Here is a 20487-nt window from a genome sequence, read left to right as displayed (position 1 = left end):
CAGAAGGCATATGAGATACTTGTCTTTATTAGCTGAGGCTTAGAAACAAGATCAGGGAAGTTATGTTGGAACCATGGTGGTTCGTGCATAGAATTAACTTCCAGAGAAAAATGGTCAATGCTGGTACAGTTACAACGTATTAAAGACATTTGGACAGGTACATGAATAGGAAAGGTTTAAAGGGAAAAATACAGGCAAGTGGGATTAGTTTAGTTTGGGAAATTTTGTTGGCATGGAGGAGTTGAATGGCAGGGTCTGCTTCCGTGCTGTATGACTCTACGACTCTGCACCCACAGCTCTCTGTGGTAAGGAATTCCAGACACTCACAACCCTCTGAGAGAATAAAGTCCTCCTCATCTCAGTCTGAAATTGGTGCCCCTTTATTCTGAGGATATGCCTTCTGGGCAAACATCATCTCAATATCTACCCTGTCAAGCCCCTTAATAATTCCATATAGTTCAATGAGATCATCTCTCATTCTTCATAACACTAATGAATGGATTTCCAGCCGGTTTTATCTTTGCTCATAAGACAGTCCTTCTCAATAGACTTTCTCGAAATTACCTCCAATAAAATCGAATGAAGCTGCTGCCCTTGCCCAGGCTGGACTGTTATGTGACTCTTACCTGCCTTCTGAATCCACCAATCAAGACATTCTTGTACAACATCACTGTCTTGGTGAAATGATGTAAGTGAAATAAACGTGTCCCTGGGCAGCAATGCCCACATTCTGAGAACAAATTCAATTAAGATTCATCAAAGACATTGAACCAATAGATGGGCACTCTGAGTTTAATAATATTTGAGAAATCTATAATCTCACAGAGAAAACAAGACAGAAAATTCTGTTATTAAAATAGTGACATCTCACTTCCCATACCTGCACTAAAATGTTATAAGAGCTCCATCCCTCCTGTTCAAATTATATTGTAATTTCACTCCTTCAGTACTTTTTCCACCTAGAGTCCCAGCAACACAAGTGTCTCTGCAGTTCCACGCTGTGTTCGCTGTGCGACATACAGGGAGCAGGAGGCATAAGTCCCCTCCGATCCTAATTGTTGTGAAGAAGAATGACTGGACTCAAAATGTTAACTCTGTTTCTCTCTCTCCACAGATGCTGCCAGACCTGGCGAATTTCTCCAGCAGTTTCTCTTTTTGATGGTTTCCCTGCACTCCTGTTAGGGTTATTCACTCTAGTGTAGCTTGTTTAGGTAAATCCCATCCAATCCTGATCATGTCCAGTTAGAAGCAGAGCAGTGTCTCAGAGATACAAGTGCTGCTAGCCCATAGTTAGACCATTCTTTGCGGCCACAATACCATCTCCATCAGTGACACAGGATTCAGCAGGAAGCAGAGCTGCCCTGGGATCTTCTTGAGGTGTTTCCTCCACCAATATCTAAAAAATGAAGAGTGACAATGTGGGTCAGTGTTAAAACATCACTGAGTCTTCAGTTAGATTCCAGAATCATGTAGCTTCTGAATGCTGTTCTGTATTCAATAGAATCATGGCTGATCTGTGATCAATTCCAAACACCCACCTTTTCATCACACTCACCAATCCATGTACTTAGCAAAAAACCTACCCATCCAAGACTTCAAATTAAGAAACTGATCTTTTATCAAAGACAGTTTCAAACTATTCAAGGTTGTGGCCAATGCCTCTTGAGTTCTAGAGCTGTACAGGTTCTAATAGCCCTCGCTGTGGAGATGTGAAATATTCATCTCTTAACCAGACTCCTCTCCTCTTTCACACTGAAAGTAAAGTTCCCTCTACTCTTTTAAATTGAATGCAAAGCTCTCTCTACTCCTTTAAAATTAAAGTAAATATCCCTCAATACTGTTCCCATTAATGACTCCCTGCACAGGGGTAGTGTGGGATTAGATACAGTGCAAAGCTCCCTCTATGCTGTCCCCATCAAACACTCAGGTGACAGGGACAACACCAGGTTAGACACAGAGTAAAGCTTTCTCTACACTGTCCCAATCAAACACTCCCAGGACAGGGACAGTGGATTCTTGATTGCAACTACATGGGATGGAATGTGACTGTTGGCAGGAAGAGCAAGTGTGAGAGTGAAGTAAGGATTTCGAATAAAGGCATGATGTGGGAGTATTGGTGTTGGACTCGGTTGGACAAAGGCAGAAGTCACATGACCCCAGGTTATAGTCCAACAGGTTTATTTGAAATCACAAGCTTTCGGAGCACTGCCCCTTCATCAGGTGAAGTCTGAAAGTTTGTGATTTCAAATAAACCAGTTGGACTATAATCTGGTGTCATGTGATTTCTGTCAATAAAGACATGAAGGAGTGAATGGGAATCAGAGAGAGGAAAATCATGGGAAAGGGGGAGGGGCTGAAGTAGAGTCACAGATAGACTGGGAAAACAAACTGTTCCAGTCCACATCTAACCTGCTCAGATTCTTCGCCGATCACAAAATCATCATCAAGGTCGAATCGTTTCTCGGGTAGTGGTGGCGGTTCCTCATCACGTTCCACATTCCCATGGACTGCCGAAAGACTGGGAAGACACAGCAATGGTGTGTTCTTTGTCTTTTTGCTGACCCGTGCATACACAGGGGCCACTTTCTTCTGCTGGAAGTTCCCCTCCTCCTTGGCAACATCATCCTCGATGATGAACTCTGCCCTCTGTGTTTCGAGGCTGAACTGGTCACTAGCCGCATACGATGGTTCGATGGGGTCTTCTGAAATCTCCTGGCACTCTGCAGCAGTTAGCTCCCTCGCTGTCTGGTAGACGGGGTCACCTTTCCCATCAGGATTCCCCTTATCATCCAAAGCAGCGGGAATCTCAGGCAATGCTCTGCTGTGTTGACACGGAGATTCTTTATTATCTTGCGTGCCAGGCATTTCCTCATCATTTTGCCAGCTTACTTTACGTGACCCGGGGTGACCTGTGAGAGTTTGAGAGACCTTGTTAAATGTGAACACTTGGTCACAGCCTGCAGGTAGTCGCACTAGCAATCTGAAGAAGGGTCACAGGATTCGAAACATTAACTCTGTTTCTCTCTCCACAGGCCCCCACGGTGGGACCTGCTCAGTTTCTCCAGAAATTTCTGTTTTTTATTTGTTCATGGGATGTGGGCATCACTGGCCAAGCCAGCATTTATTGCTCAGAGAGTAGTCAAGAGTCACCCACATTGCTGGGGGTTTGGAGACATATGGAGGCCAGACCAGGTAAGGATGGCAATTTTCTTTCCTAAAGGACATTAATGACCTAGATGGGTTTTTATCATAATCAAAGATAGTTTCATGGTCATTATTAGATTCTGAATTCCAGATTTATTGTTGAATTTAAATTGCACCATCTGTCATAGCTCGGTGTGGACCCAGGTTTGAGAACATTACATGGGTCTCTGGATTAATAATCCAGTGATAATACCACTAGGCCATTGCCTACCCTTTAAAGTCATTTTGTAGCAAGATTCCAGAAGAATCAATTTGCACACAGCAAGCTCGCACAATCAGCAATGGGATAAATAATCAGCTGATCTGCTTTTAGTGATATTGGTTCAGGTCACTGGATGCCAACTCCCTCCATTTATTACAGAAATAATTTGAAACCAGTTTTGTTTTAGGCCAGAGGGCATTAAGGGCTGCCAGTTCTTGATCTGTCGTTGGCCAAGTTTGTGTTGAGAGCTTCCAAGTTTTGAAATGCAATTGGTCAGTGATTCAGTCAGCAATGCAACTTCTGCTAACCACAGTCACATGAAATCTCACTCTTTATGCTGATTAACACGTCAGTTTCAAGACAGTGAAATGCCTTCCTGGCAAACAACTGGCAGAAACGTGCCTCACTGCAGGATTACTGATTTCACACGTACATCTCTGTGTGCATTCATACACACACAGACATTCTCACAGACAACCACACACACATAGAGATACATGCACACGTGGTCACACATACACTCAAACACAAAAATACTCACACAGACACAAATACACACAGATATACACACAAACTTTAGACACTTGCATTCATATACAGATGCACACAGGCAGAGACATGCGCACACATGGTCACACAGATACTCAAACAGACATGCACATGTACATATACAGATACTGTCACAGACATACAGAGACAAAGACACACACACAGGCAGAGACATGCACACACATACATGCCCTAGAGTCACAGCAATGATTTCACCAGTCACAGGGTTCCCAGTCTGTCACACAGCCAGCAATCAAGAAATTACCTACAATCCAAATCAAAGAATGAGGTCAAGGTGATTCCAGATCACTTACTGTCAAACCAGAACTCACATCAGGTCAACACACAGCACTCAAACTGCACACAGAAACTGCATCATTTTGGTCCCTCTCTATCACTCTCTCTCTGTAACACTCTCTTTATCACTCTCTCTGTGTCATTGTCTCTCTTTGCATCACACTCTCTGTAGCTGTTTCTCTCTGTATCAAACTCTGCATCACTGTCTTTATCACTTTATCTCTCTCTCTGCATCACTCTGTGTATCACTACATTCTCTGTATCACTCTGCATTACTCTATCACTTTTTCTCTTTCTATCACTCTGTATTACTCTATCTGTATCACTTTCTCTTTCTCTGTATCACTGCATCACTCTCCTTCTGTATCACTATACATTACTCTCTCTGTATCACCTCTCTCTCTCTGTAACACTCTGCATTACTCTGTCTGTATCACTTTCTCTCTCTCTCTGTATCACTTTCTCTCTCTCTCTGTATCACTCTCTGCATTGTCTCTGTACCTTCTTGAATTGTTGCTGTGGAGATGCTGTTTGGAAATACAGAATCATCGAACTGGCTCTGGGGAGAGAAGACAGAATTTTGCATTATTTCCACTTGTTATCATTGATGCGATTATTTGCCCCATTGGAACAGCTCCTTCACCACCTCGTCCATCTATCCTGTAAAGACACCACACAGGCAAGTGTTCTGTTTCCTGTCAGTCTTCAGTGCGATGGTGCCAGGATTTACTCCATACTCTTTGGGACCTACATACGCTGTCACTGAAATCACACTCCCATGGGAAAAACAGGAACCTCTTCCTCAAATTCCCCAGTAATTCTTCGCCCCTTCCCCACCAATCCCCTCACTGAATTTGAACAGATTCCCTGCTCCTCAAACTTACAATGCTTATGAGGTGAGTGTCATCTTTAGTCTCTGTGTCGTTATTCTGTGCCGAAAATTGAGCTGACTTCCTGTGGGAAAAGGAAATAGCTCATTAGAAAAGTTATAATTTCCTTTGATAAACTGTCCCAGCATCTCAAACAGAGATATTTCAGTGACGTGTGAGACTGTGAAAATGAGTTCATAAGCACTAGGATTTACAAGGGTGTTGCCAGTTTTAGGAAAAGACAGATATTTACCATGGAATATGGGAGGATGAGGGGGAGTACAATATTTGATTGAGATGTACAAGGTTATGAGGGACCTGGATGGAATGGATGGGACAGATGGTTTAAACAGACAGATGTGGAGCACTGCTTATTAAAGTGATCGGTCAAGGAATCAGAGGGAGAGATGGGGAAACATTTTTCAACGAGAGGGTGGGAGGGGTCAGATCGCTGGAAGAGCATTGCAAGCAAAATTCGCTGACTCATTTCCAAATGTCTGGATATGTTGCTCAAGTACACAACCTGCCGGGTCACAAATCACGTGCTGGAAGCTGTGGCTGGGAGGGACGGCTTACTTTCCTGCCCAGGATGGACAGAGTGGCCAGCATCTGTGTCTTGCCACTTCTATGATTCTGTTGTAGGATCCCTTTTGGCGCTGATGTTAGTTAATCTTTAGCAGAGTTAGTAAAAACAGCAGAGGAGGAGAGGGTCTTGCTCTAAGGTCAGCTGTCCCAGTGAACGTTCTGAAAAATAGTTTCCCTGACCCTTTCCTGTTAGGCTTGGCTTACAATTTGGATACAGTTCAAACTGTATTGTAGACTCATTCACTGGCACTGCTGAGGATGGGTGTGAAAGCAAATTGTAAGGAGGATATAAAGGGTCTGCAGAAGGCTAAGAAAGTGGGGAAAAGTTTAGCAATGTTGTATAATGTGGGAAAATGTAAACTTTTCCTTTTTGGTGGAAGGGATGGAAGATCAGAATACTATTAAAATGGAGAGAGTATGTAGAAGTCTAATATACAGAAGGATTTGGGTGTCTTGGAACATGAATCACAAGATGTTAACACACAGGTACACCTTGTGATTAGGAAAACAACAGGATTATTGGCCTGTCTTGCAACAGGAATGGAATATAGAAGTAGGGACGTTCTTCTACAATACAGGATTGATGAAATGAAATACTATCCAGAGTTTTGGTCTCATTCCTTAAGCAGGAACAGTCTTGCAGTTCAGGGAAGGTTCACTTGATTGATCCTGAGTAATGAGGGATGTTGTTATGAGGAGATGTTGCCAGGGATGGAGGATTTGAGCTATAGGGAGATGCTGAACAGGCTGGGGCTGTTTTCCCTAGAGGTCGGAGGCTGAAGGGTGACCTTATAGAGGTTTACAAAATTATGAGGGGCATGGATAGGGTAAATAGACAAAGTCTTTTCCCTGGGGTCAGAGAGTCAAGAACTAGAGGGCATAGGTTTAGGGTGAGAGGGGAAAGATATAAAAGAGACCTACGGGGCAACGTTTTCACAGACAGGGTGGTATGTGTATGGAATGAGCTGCCAGAGGAAGTGATGGAGGCTGGTACAACTGCAACATTTAAGAGGCATTTGGATGGGCATATGAATAGGAAGGGTTTGGAGGGATATGGGCCGGGTGTTGACAGGTGGAACTAGATTGGGTTGGGATATCTTGTCAGCATGGACGATTTGGACTGATGGGTCTGTTTCCATGCTGCACATCTCTATGACTTTATGAAAGGTTGAGCAGGCTGGGCCAGTACTCATTAGATTTTAGAAGAATCAAATGATAGAATTGAAGTTATTGAAGCAAATCTGATTGTGAAGGGCTATGATAGGATTAGATCAATCAGAATGATCCTGGGTTAAAAGTGTCAGTGAATGGAGTAGGTGGGAGAATGCATGGACCAGTTTGGTATCTCCCTGCGTTATTGACAATGGGGAGTAGGGGAGGGGTGGGTTTAATGGAGGTGTTTTTGATGGTTAAAGGATGGGATAGGATTGAAGGTAAGTAGTTCATTTCTCTCAATCCAGGATAAGGGAGCAGCATCGCACAATTGGAATGGGGACATTTCAGGCCAATTTTAGGGAAGGGGTTTTCACACAAATACTTGTGGAAACCTGGGGTAGCCACCTTGATAAACCCACTGACCTTCACCCGGACATTTTCAACATGTGTAAGATCACTGCAACTTTGGAGGAGATGTCAATGGTGAGAGGGTTGAAGTGGGGTGATGGAGCTATAGCCACCACTAACTGTCATAGTTCACTACATTCATCCTGTTCCAATCACATCTCAATGCAGGTATTCCATGTCATTCCAGCATCCCCTGGTGGTATCTAAGAATATTGCATTGTAATTTGCAAACCAGTCCTGAGCTTTCATTGTCACACAGGGTACAGCCATCACACAGTCTAAAAAAACACACACACAGGGTACAGCCGTCACACAGTCTAAAAAAACACACACACAGGGTACAGCCGTCACACAGTCTAACAAATACACACACACAGGGTACAGCCATCACACAGTCTAAAAAAACACACACACAGGGTACAGCCGTCACACAGTCTAAAAAAACACACACACAGGGTACAGCCATCACACAGTCTAAAAAAACACACACACAGGGTACAGCCGTCACACAGTCTAAAAAAACACACACACAGGGTACAGCCATCACACAGTCTAAAAAAACACACACACACGGTACAGCCGTCACACAGTCTAAAAAAACACACACACGGTACAGCCGTCACACACTGTCTAACAAATACACACACACACAGGGTACAACCCTCATACACTGTCTAATAAACACACACACAGGGTACAGCCATCACACAGTCTAAAAAAAACACACACACAGGGTACAGCCGTCACACAGTCTAAAAAAACACACACAGGGTACAGCCGTCACACAGTCTAAAAAAACACACACACAGGGTACAGCCGTCACACACTGTCTAACACACACACACAGGGTACAACCCTCATACACTGTCTAATAAACACACACACACAGGGTACAGCCATCACACAGTCTAAAAAAACACACACAGGGTACAGCCATCACACAGTCTAAAAAAACACACACACAGGGTACAGCCATCACACAGTCTAAAAAAACACACACACAGGGTACAGCCGTCACACAGTCTAAAAAAACACACACACAGGGTACAGCCATCACACAGTCTAAAAAAACACACACACAGGGTACAGCCGTCACACAGTCTAAAAAAACACACACACAGGGTACAGCCATCACACAGTCTAAAAAAACACACACACACGGTACAGCCGTCACACAGTCTAAAAAAACACACACACGGTACAGCCGTCACACACAGTCTAACAAACACACACACACACAGGGTACAACCCTCACACACCGTCTAATAAACACACACACAGGGTACAGCCCTCACATACTATCTAATCAACACACACACACAGGGTACAGCCCTCACACACTGTTTAATAAACACACACACAGGGTACAGCCCTCACACACTGTCGAATAAACACACACACAGGGTACAGCCGTCACACACTGTCTAACAAACACACACACACAGGGTACAACCCTCATACATTGTCTAATAAACACACACACACAGGGTACAGCCCTCACACAATAGACAATAGGTGCAGGAGTAAGCCATTCAGCCCTTCGAGCCTGCACCACCATTCAATATGATCATGGCTGATCATTCCTAATTCGTATCCTCTTCCTGCCTTGTCTCCATAACCCTTGATTCCACTATCCTTGAGAGCTCTATCCAACTCTTTCTTAAATGAATCCAGAGACTGGGCCTCCACTGCCCTCTGGGGCAGAGCATTCCACACAGCCACCACTCTCTGGGTAAAGAAGTTTCTCCTCATCTCTGTCCTAAATGGTCTACCCTGTATTTTTAAGCTGTGTCCTCTGGTTCGGCACTCACCCATCAGCGGGAACATGTTTCATGCCTCCAGAGTGTCCAATCCTTTAATAAGCTTATATGTCTCAATCAGATCCCCTCTCAGTCTTCTAAACTCAAGGGTATACAAGCCTAGTCGCTTCAGTCTTTCAGTGTAAGGTAATCCCGCCATTCCAGGAATTGACCTCGTGAACCTACGCTGCACTCCCTCAATAGCCAGAATGTCTTTCCTCAAATTTGGAGAACAGAACTGCACACAGTACTCCAGGTGTGGTCTCACCAGGGCCCTGTACAGCTGCAGAAGCACCTCTTTGCTTCTATATTCAATTCCTCTTGTTATGAAGGCCAGCATGCTATTAGCCTTCTTCACTACCTGCTGTACCTGCATGCTTGCCTTCATTGACTGGTGTACAAGAACACCCAGATCTCTCTGTACTGCCCCTTTACCTAAATTGATTCCATTTAGGTAGTAATCTGCCTTCCTGTTCTTGCCACCACAGTGGATAACCATACATTTATCCACATTAAACTGCACCTGCCCACTCACCTAACTTGTCCAGGTCACCCTGTAATCTCCTAACATCCTCATTACATTTCACCCTGCCACCCAGCTTTGTATCATCAGCAAATTTGCTAATGTTGTTGCTGATACCATCTTCTATATCATGAACATATATTGTAAAAAGCTGCGGTCCCAGCACCGATCCCTGCGGTACCCCACTGGTCACTGCCTGCCATTCCGAAATGGAGCTGTTTATCACTACTCTTTGTTTCCTATCAGTCAACCAATTTTCAATCCAATCTAGTACTTTTCCCGCAATACCATGTGCCCTAATTTTACTCACTAACCTCTTATGTGGGACTTTATCAAAAGCTTTCTTAAAGTCCAGGTACACTACATCTACTGGATCTCCCTCGTCCTTCTTCAGAGTTACATCCTCAAAAAATTCAAGAAGATTAGTCAAGCATGATTTCCCCTTCATAAATCCACGCTGATTCTGTCCTATCCTGTTACTGCTATCCAGATGTGTCGTAATTTCATCCTTTATAATAGACTCCAGCATCTTTCCCACCACTGAGGTCAGACTAACTGGTCTATAATTTCCTGCTTTCTCTCTCCCACCTTTCTTAAAAAGTGGTATAACATTAGCCACCCTCCAATCCTCAGGAACCGACCCCGAATCTACCGAACTCTGGAAAATAATCACCAAAGCATCCATGATTTCCCGAGCCACCTCCTTCAGTACCCTGGGATGTAGACCATAAGGCCCTGGAGATTTATCAACCTTCAGACCTAACAGTCTCTCCAACACCAAATCCTGGCAAATATAGATTCCCTTAAGTTCAGGTCCTTCAGCCACTGTTACCTCGGGGAGATTGCTTGTGTCTTCCCCAGTGAACACAGATCTGAAGTACCCATTTGATTCTTCTGCCATTTCTTTGTTCCCTGTAATATAGAACATAGAACATAGAAGGATACAGCGCAGTACAGGCCCTTCGGCCCTCGATGTTGCGCCGACCGAATCCTACCTAACCTATACTAGCCCAATAACTTCCAAATGCCTATCCAATGCCCGCTTAAATGACCATAAAGAAGGAGAGTTCACCACTGATACGGGCAGGGCATTCCATGAACTCACAACCCGCTGTGTGAAGAATCTACCCCTAACATCTGTCCTATACCTACCACCCCTTAATTTAAAGCTATGTCCCCTAGTAACACCTGACTCCATTAGCGGTAAAAGGTTCTTAGTATCTACCCTATCTAAACCCCTAATCATCTTATACACTTCTATCAGATCTCCCCTAAACCTTCTCTTCTCCAATGAGAACAGCCCCAAGTGCCTCAGCCTTTCCTCATAAGATTTTCCTACCATTCCAGGCAACATCCTGGTAAACCTCCTCTGCACTCGTTCTAAAGCTTCCACATCCTTCCTATAGTATGGCGACCAAAACTGCACACAATACTCCAGATGAGGCCGCACCAGAGTCTTATACAACTGCAACATGACCTCAGGACTCCGGAACTCAATTCCTCTGCCAATAAAGCCCAGTACACCATATGCCTTCCTCACAGCACTATTTACCTGGGTGGCAACTTTCAGAGATCTGTGTACATGGACACCAAGATCCCTCTGCTCATCCACACTACCAAGTAGCCTACCATTAGCCCAGTAATCCATCATCTTGTTATTCCTACCAAAGTGAACGACTTCGCACTTAGCTACATTGAATTCCATTTGCCACATTTCCGCCCAGCTCTGCAACTTATCTATATCCCGCTGTAACCTACCACTTCCTTCCTCACTATCCACAACTCCACCGACTTTTGTGTCATCCGCAAACTTGCTTACCCAGCTTTCAAGTCCTTCCTCTAGATCATTTATAAAGATAACAAAAAGCAATGGTCCCAAAACAGATCCTTGTGGTACACCGCTAGTAACTGCGCTCCAAGATGAACATAATCCATCAACTACTACCCTCTGTCTCCTTCCAGCCAGCCAATTCCTAATCCAAACCTCTAATGTATCCTCAATGCCATACCTCCGAAGTTTTAGCATTAGCCTACCATGGGGAACCTTATCGAACGCCTTACTAAAATCCATATACACAACATCTACTGCTTTACCCTCATCCACTTCCTTGGTCACCTTCTCAAAGAACTCAATAAGGTTTGTGAGGCACGACCTGCCCTTCACAAAACCATGCTGGCTATCCCTGATCACGTTATTCCTACCCAGATGTTCATAAATCTTATCCCTTACCATTCTCTCTAAGACTTTGCCCACCACTGAAGTCAGACTCACTGGCCTATAGTTGCTAGGGCTATCCCTACTCCCTTTCTTGAACAATGGGACCACATTCGCTATCCTCCAGTCCTCTGGTACTATTCGTGTTGACAATAACGACATAAAAATCCAGGCCAATGGCTCTGCTATCTCCTCCCTAGCTTCCCATAGGATCCTGGGGTAAATGCCATCAGGCCCAGGAGACTTATCTATATTCATCCTTTCCAATATTCCCAAAACCTCTTCCCTGCATATTTCCAGGGCATCCATTCTAATTATTTGTGATTCCATATTCACATCAGCAACAGTGTCCTGTTCCTGAGTGAATACTGATGAAAAGTACTGATTTAATGTCTCTCCAATCTCCTCCGCCTCCACACACAACTTCCCATTACTATCCTTGACTGGACCGATACCTACCCTAGTCATCCTTTTATTCTTGACATACCTATAGAAAGCCTTTGGGTTTTCCCTAATCCTACCAGCTAAAGACTTTTCATGTCCCCTTCTCGCTTCTCTTAGCTCCCTCTTTAGCTCCTTCCTGGCTACCTTATAACTCTCAATCGCCCCTACTGAACCTTCACGCCTCATCTTTACATATGCCGCCTTCTTCCCTTTCACAAGGGACTCCAATTCCTTACTAAACCACGGCTGCCTCACAAGGCCCTTTACACCATGCCTGACTGGTACATACCTATCGAGGACACGCAGTAGCTGCTCCTTGAACACTCCCCACATCTCATTAGTGTTCTTCTCTTGAAGCCTGTTTTTCCAATCCACACATCCTAAGTCATGCCTCACTGCATCATAATTTCCCTGCCCCCAGCTATAGCTCTTGCCCTGCGGCACACGATTATCCCTCTCCATCACTAAAGTAAAAGTCACCGAGTTGTGGTCACTGTCCCCGAAGTGCTCACCTACCTCCAAGTCTAACACCTGGCCTGGTTCATTACCTAGAACCAAATCCAATATAGCCTCCCCTCTTGTTGGCCTGTCGACATATTGTGTCAGGAAACCCTCCTGCACACATTGTACAAACACCGACCCATCTAATGAACTCGAGCTATAGCTCTCCCAGTCAATATCTGGGAAGTTAAAGTCCCCCATAACAACCACCCTGCTACCTTCACTCTTTTCCTGAATCATCCTCGCAATATTATCCTCTACTTCTCTAGGACTATTAGGAGGCCTGTAGAAAACACCTAACAGGGTGACCTCACCTTTCCTATTTCTAACCTCAGCCCAAACTACCTCAGATGGCAAGTCCTCTTCCATCGTCCATTCCACTGCTGTGATACTGTCTTTGACAAGTAATGCCACGCCTCCCCCTTTTTTACCCCCATGTCTGATCCTACTAAAACATTTGAACCCTGGAACGTGCAACAGCCATTCTTGTCCCTGTTCTACCCACGTCTCTGTAATGGCCACAACATCGAAGTCCCAGGTACCAACCCACGCTGCAAGTTCACCTACCTTATTCCTTATACTTCTGGCATTGAAGTATACACACTTCAATCCACCTTTCTGGTTACAGGCACCCTCCTTAGAGATCGCTGCATTATTCCTAACCTCCCTACACTCAAGGTCCTGTACCCTAAAGCTACAGTCCTGGTTCCCATGCCCCCGCGGAGTTAGTTTAAACCCTCCCAAAGAGCACTAGCAAACCTCCCCCCAAGGATACTGGTGCCCCTCAGGTTCAAGTGTAGACCATCCTTTTTATAGAGGTCCCACCTTCCCCAGAATATATTCCCCTCTTTCTGTCTTCAAGGGCCCAATTTTAGTCCTAACCATTTTTTTGCCTCGCACATACTTAAAAAAGCTTTTACTATCATTCTTTATATTATTGGCCAGTTTGCCTTCGTATCTCATTTTTCCTCTGCATATTTCCTTCTTAGTAATCCTCTATTGCTCTTTAAAAGCTTCCCAGTCCTCAGTTTTCCCACTTATCTTTGCTATGTTATACTTTTTCTCTTTTAACGTTATATATTTCTTAACTTGCCTCGTCAGCCATGGCTGCCCATGCCTCCTCCTGGGATCTTTCTTCCTTTTAGGAATGAACTGATCCTGCATTATACACAGAAATATCCGCCATTGTTCCTCCACAGTCATCCCTGCTAAGGTATTGCACCATTGAACTTTGGCCAGCTCCTCCCTCATAGCTCCATAGTTCCCTTTATTCAACAGAAGTACTGTCACTTCCGACTGTACCCTCTCCCTCTCAAATTGCAGATTGAAGCTTAATGTATTATGGTCACTACTTCCCAATGGCTCCTTCGTTTTGAGGTCTCTGAACAATTCTGGTTCGTTACACAATACCAGATCCAGAATTGCCTTCTCCCTGGTTGGCTCCAGCACCAGCTGCTCCAAGAATCCATCTCTGAGGCACTCCGCAAAGTCTCTTTCTTGAGGTCCAATGCCACCCTGATTCTCCCAGTCTCCCTGCATGTTAAAATCCCCCATAGCAACTGTCGTAACATCTTTGCTACTACACGCTATCTATTAAAGACACACAGGGTACAGCCCTCACACACTATCTAATAAACACACACACAGGGTACAACCCTCACACACTGTCTAATAAACACACACAGTGTACAGCCTTCACACACTGTCTAACAAACACACACGGTACAGCCCTCACACACTGTCTAATAAACATACACAGGAAACAGCCCACACACATTGTCTAACAAACATACACACGGTACAGCGCTCACACACTGTCTAATATATACATACAGGGTACAGCCCTCACACACTGTCTAATAAACACACACACAGGGTACAGCCCTCACACGCTGTCTAATAAACACACACACAGGGTGCAGCCCTCATAAACTGTCCAATAAACACACACACAACGTACAGCCCTCACACACTGTCTAATAAACATACACACAGTGTACAGCCCTCACACACTGTCTAATAAACACACACAGGGTACAGCCCTCACACGCTGTCTAACAAACACACACACAGGGTACAGCCCTCACATGCTGTCCAATAAACACACACACAAGGTACAGACCTCACACGCTGTCTAATACATACACAGAGGGTACAGCCCTCAGACACTGTCTAATAAACACACACAGGGTGCAGCCCTCACACACTGTCTAATAAACATACACATAGTGTACAGCCCACACACACTGTCTAATAAACACACACACGGTGCAGCCCTCACAAACTGTCCGATAAACACACACACAAGGTACAGCCCTCACACACTGTCTAATAAACACACACAGTGTACAGCCCTCACACACTTTCTAATAAACACACACAGGGTACAGCCCTCACACGCTGTCTAACAAACACACACACAGGGTATAGCCTTCAGACTCTATCTAATATACACACACATGGTACAGCCCTCACACACTGTCTAATGAACACACACAGAGTTCAGCCCTCACACACTGTCTAATAAACACACACACATGGTACAGCCCTCACACACTGTCTAAGAAACACACACAGGGTACAGCCCTCACACACTGTCTAATGAACACACACAGAGTTCAGCCCTCACACACTGTCTAATAAACACACACACAGGGTACAGCCCTCACACACTGTCTCTTAAACACACCTACACAGGGTACAGCCGTCACACCATGTCTAATAAACACATATACACGGTACAGCCCTCACACACTTCTAATAAACACACACACAAGGTACAGTCCTCACACACTGTCTAATAATCATGCACACACAGGGTACAGCCCTCACACACTGTCTAATAATCACGCACACACAGGGTACAGCCCTCTCACACTGTATAATAAAAACACACACGGTACAGCCCTCACACAATGTCAAATATATACACACACACACAGGGTACAGCCCTCACACACTGTCTAATAAACACACACACAGGGTACAGCCCTCACACACTGGCTAATAAACACACACACAGGGCACAGCCCTCACACACTGTCTAATAAACACACACACAGGGTACAGTCCTCACAAACTGTCTAATAAACACACACACAGGATACAGCCCTCACACACTGTCTAATAATCACGCACACACAGGGTACAGCCCTCACACACTGTCTAATAAACACACACACAGGGCACAGCCCTCACATACTGTCTAATAAACACACACACAGGGTACAGTCCTCACAAACTGTCTAGCAAACACACACACGGTACAGCCCTCCACGCTGTCTAATAAACACACACATAGTACAGCCCTCACACGCTGTCTAATAAACACACACACCGGGTACAGCCTTCACACACTGTCTAATAAACACACACATAAGGTACAATCCTCACAAACTGTCTAATGCATACACACAGGGTACAGCCCTCACACACTGTCTAATAAACACACGCACACAGGGTACAGCCCTCACACACTGCTTAATAAACACACATAGAGTAGAGCCCTCACACTCTGTTGAATATACACACACACGGTACAGCCCTCACCCACTGTCAAATAAACACACACTCAGGGTACAGCCCTCACACATGGTCTAATAAACACACACACTGCGTATAGCCCTCACACAACTGTCGAATATACACACGCACACGGTACAGTCCTTACACACTGTCTAACAAACACACACATAAGGTATAGTCCTCACACACTGTCTAATAAACATACACACAGGGTACTGCCCTCACACTCTGTCTGATATACACACTCACGGTACAGCCCTCACACACTATCCAATAAACTCACATAGGGTACAGCCCTCACACACTGTCTAATAACACACATAGGGTACAGCCCTCACACGCTGTCTAACAAACACACAAACAGGGTACAGCCTTCAGACTCTATCTAATATACACACACATGGTACAGACCTCACACACTGTCTAATGAACACACACACATGGTACAGCCCTCACACACTGTCTAAGAAACACACACAGGGTACAGCCCTCACACACTGTCTAATGAACACACACAGAGTTCAACCCTCACACACTGTCTAATAAACACACACACAGGGTACAGCCCTCACACGCTATCTAATAAACACACTCACAGAGTTCAGCCCTCACACGCTGTCTAATAAACACACATACACAGGGTACAGCTGTCACACCATGTCTAATAAACACATATACAAGGTACAGCCCTCACACACTTCTAATAAACACACACACAGGGTACAGTCCTCACACACTGTCTAATAATCATGCACATACAGGGTACAGCCCTCACACACTGTCTAATAATCACGCACACACAGGGTACAGCCCTCACACACTGTATAATAAACACACACACAGGGTACAGTCCTCACACACTGTCTAATAAACACACACACAGGGCACAGCCCTCACACGCTGTCCAATAAACACACACACAGGGTACAGCCCTCACATGCTATCCAATAAACACACACACAAGGTACAGCCCTCACACGCTGTCTAATACATACACAGAGGGTACAGCCCTCAGACACTGTCTAATAAACACACACAGGGTGCAGCCCTCACACACTGTCTAATAAACATACACATAGTGTACAGCCCTCACACACTGTCTAATCAACACACGCAGGGTGCAGCCCTCACAAACTGTCCAATAAACACACACACAAGGTACAGCCCTCACACACTGTCTAATAAACATACACATAGTGTATAGCCCTCACACACTGTCTAATAAACACACACAAGTGTACAGCCCTCACACACTTTCTAATAAACACACACACAGGGTACAGCCCTCACACGCTGTCTAACAAACACACACACAGGGTACAGCCTTCAGACTCTATCTAATATACACACACATGGTACAGTCCTCACACATTATCTAATAAACACACACACAGGGTACAGCCCTCACACACTGTCTAATAAACACACACACAGGGTACAGCCCTCACACACTGTCTAATAAACACACACACACGGCACAGCCCTCACATACTGTCTAATAAACACACACACAGGGTACAGCCCTCACACACTGTCTAGCAAACACACACACGGTACAGCCCTCCACACTGTCTAATAAACACACACATAGTACAGCCCTCACATGCTGTCTAATAAACACACACACCGGGTACAGCCTTCACACACTGTCTAATAAACACACACATAAGGTACAACCCTCACAAACTGTCTAATACATACACACAGGGTACAGCCCTCACACACTGTCTCTTAAACACACCTACACAGGGTACAGCCGTCACACCATGTCTAATAAACACATATACACGGTACAGCCCTCACACACTTCTAATAAACACACACACAAGGTACAGTCCTCACACACTGTCTAATAATCATGCACACACAGGGTACAGCCCTCACACACTGTCTAATAATCACGCACACACAGGGTACAGCCCTCTCACACTGTATAATAAAAACACACACGGTACAGCCCTCACACAATGTCTAATATACACACACACACACAGGGTACAGCCCTCACACACTGTCTAATAAACACACACACAGGGTACAGCCCTCACACACTGGCTAATAAACACACACACAGGGTACAGTCCTCACACATTGTCTAATAAACACACACAGAGGGTACAGCCCTCACACACTGTCTAATAAACACACACACAGGATACAGCCCTCACACACTGTCTAATAATCACGCACACACAGGGTACAGCCCTCACACACTGTCTAATAAACACACACACACGGCACAGCCCTCACATACTGTCTAATAAACACACACATAGTACAGCCCTCACACGCTGTCTAATAAACACACACACCGGGTACAGCCTTCACACACTGTCTAATAAACACACACATAAGGTACAACCCTCACAAACTGTCTAATGCATACACACAGGGTACAGCCCTCACACACTGTCTAATAAACACACGCACACAGGGTACAGCCCTCACACACTGCTTAATAAACACACATAGAGTAGAGCCCTCACACTCTGTTGAATATACACACACACGGTACAGCCCTCACCCACTGTCAAATAAACACACACTCAGGGTACAGCCCTCACACATGGTCTAATAAACACACACACTGCGTATAGCCCTCACACACTGTTGAATATACACACACACGGTACAGTCCTTACACACTGTCTAACAAACACACACAAAGGGTATAGCCCTCACACACTGTCTAATAAACATACACACAGGGTACTGCCCTCACACTCTGTCTGATATACACACTCACGGTACAGCCCTCACACACTATCCAATAAACTCACATAGGGTACAGCCCTCACACACTGTCTAATAACACACATAGGGTACAGCCCTCACACGCTGTCTAACAAACACACAAACAGGGTACAGCCTTCAGACTCTATCTAATATACACACACATGGTACAGCCCTCACACACTGTCTAATGAACACACACACATGGTACAGCCCTCACACACTGTCTAAGAAACACACACAGGGTACAGCCCTCACACACTGTCTAATAAACACACACACAGGGTACAGCCCTCACACGCTATCTAATAAACACACTCACAGAGTTCAGCCCTCACACGCTGTCTAATAAACACACATACACAGGGTACAGCTGTCACACCATGTCTAATAAACACATATACAAGGTACAGCCCTCACACACTTCTAATAAACACACACACAGGGTACAGTCCTCACACACTGTCTAATAATCACGCACACACAGGGTACAGCCCTCACACACTGTCTAATAAACACACACACATGGTACAGCCCTCACACACTGTCTAATTATCATGCACACACAGGGTACAGCCCTCACACACTGTCTAATAATCACGCACACACAGGGTACAGCCCTCTCACACTGTATAATAAACACACACGCAGGGTACAGTCCTCACACACTGTCTAATAATCATGCACACACAGGGTACAGCCCTCACACAATGTCTAATATACACACACACACACAGGGTACAGCCCTCACACACTGTCTAATAAACACACACACAGGGCACAGCCCTCACACACTGTCTAATAAACACACACATAGTACAGCCCTCACACGCTGTCTAATAAACACACACACCGGGTACAGCCTTCACACGCTGTCTAATAAACACACACATAAGGTACAACCCTCACAAACTGTCTAATACATACACACAGGGTACAGCCCTCACACACTGTCTAATAAACACACGCACACAGGGTACAGCCCTCACACACTGCTTAATAAACACACATAGAGTAGAGCCCTCACACTCTGTTGAATATACACACACACGGTACAGCCCTCACCCACTGTCAAATAAACACACACTCAGGGTACAGCCCTCACACATGGTCTAATAAACACACACACTGCGTATAGCCCTCACACACTGTCGAATATACACACACACGGTACAGTCCTTACACACTGTCTAACAAACACACACATAGGGTATAGCCCTCACACACTCTCTAATAAACACACACACACACAGGATACAGCCCTCACACACTGTCTAATAATCACGCACACACAGGGTACAGCCCTCACACACTGTCTAATAAACACACACACCGGGTACAGCCTTCACACACTGTCTAATAAACACACACATAAGGTACAACCCTCACAAACTGTCTAATGCATACACACACACGGTACAGCCCTCCACGCTGTCTAATAAACACACACATAGTACAGCCCTCACACACTGTCTAAT

At 44.9% G+C, this 20487-nt stretch overlaps 1 protein-coding gene across 1 annotated transcript in view; it reads right to left on the bottom strand.

Moving 5' to 3' along the window:
- Positions 1-791: 791 nt before the first annotated feature.
- Positions 792-20487, bottom strand: part of LOC132819305 (uncharacterized) — a 32814-nt gene continuing 13118 nt past the window's right edge. The window contains exons 3-6 of the mRNA XM_060830750.1: positions 5137-5206; positions 4754-4811; positions 2410-2909; positions 792-1396 (exon numbers count right to left, since the gene is read on the bottom strand). Of these exons, the coding sequence (XP_060686733.1) occupies positions 1280-1396; positions 2410-2909; positions 4754-4811; positions 5137-5206 (745 nt within the window). The 3' untranslated portion in view covers positions 792-1279. The remainder of the gene's footprint in view (positions 1397-2409; positions 2910-4753; positions 4812-5136; positions 5207-20487) is intronic.

This window comes from Hemiscyllium ocellatum, chromosome 10, assembly GCF_020745735.1.
Source record: "Hemiscyllium ocellatum isolate sHemOce1 chromosome 10, sHemOce1.pat.X.cur, whole genome shotgun sequence".
NCBI lineage: Eukaryota > Metazoa > Chordata > Chondrichthyes > Orectolobiformes > Hemiscylliidae > Hemiscyllium > Hemiscyllium ocellatum.
The sequence above is the reverse complement of the archived record's forward strand: the minus strand, read 5'-3'. Positions and strand labels throughout refer to the sequence as shown.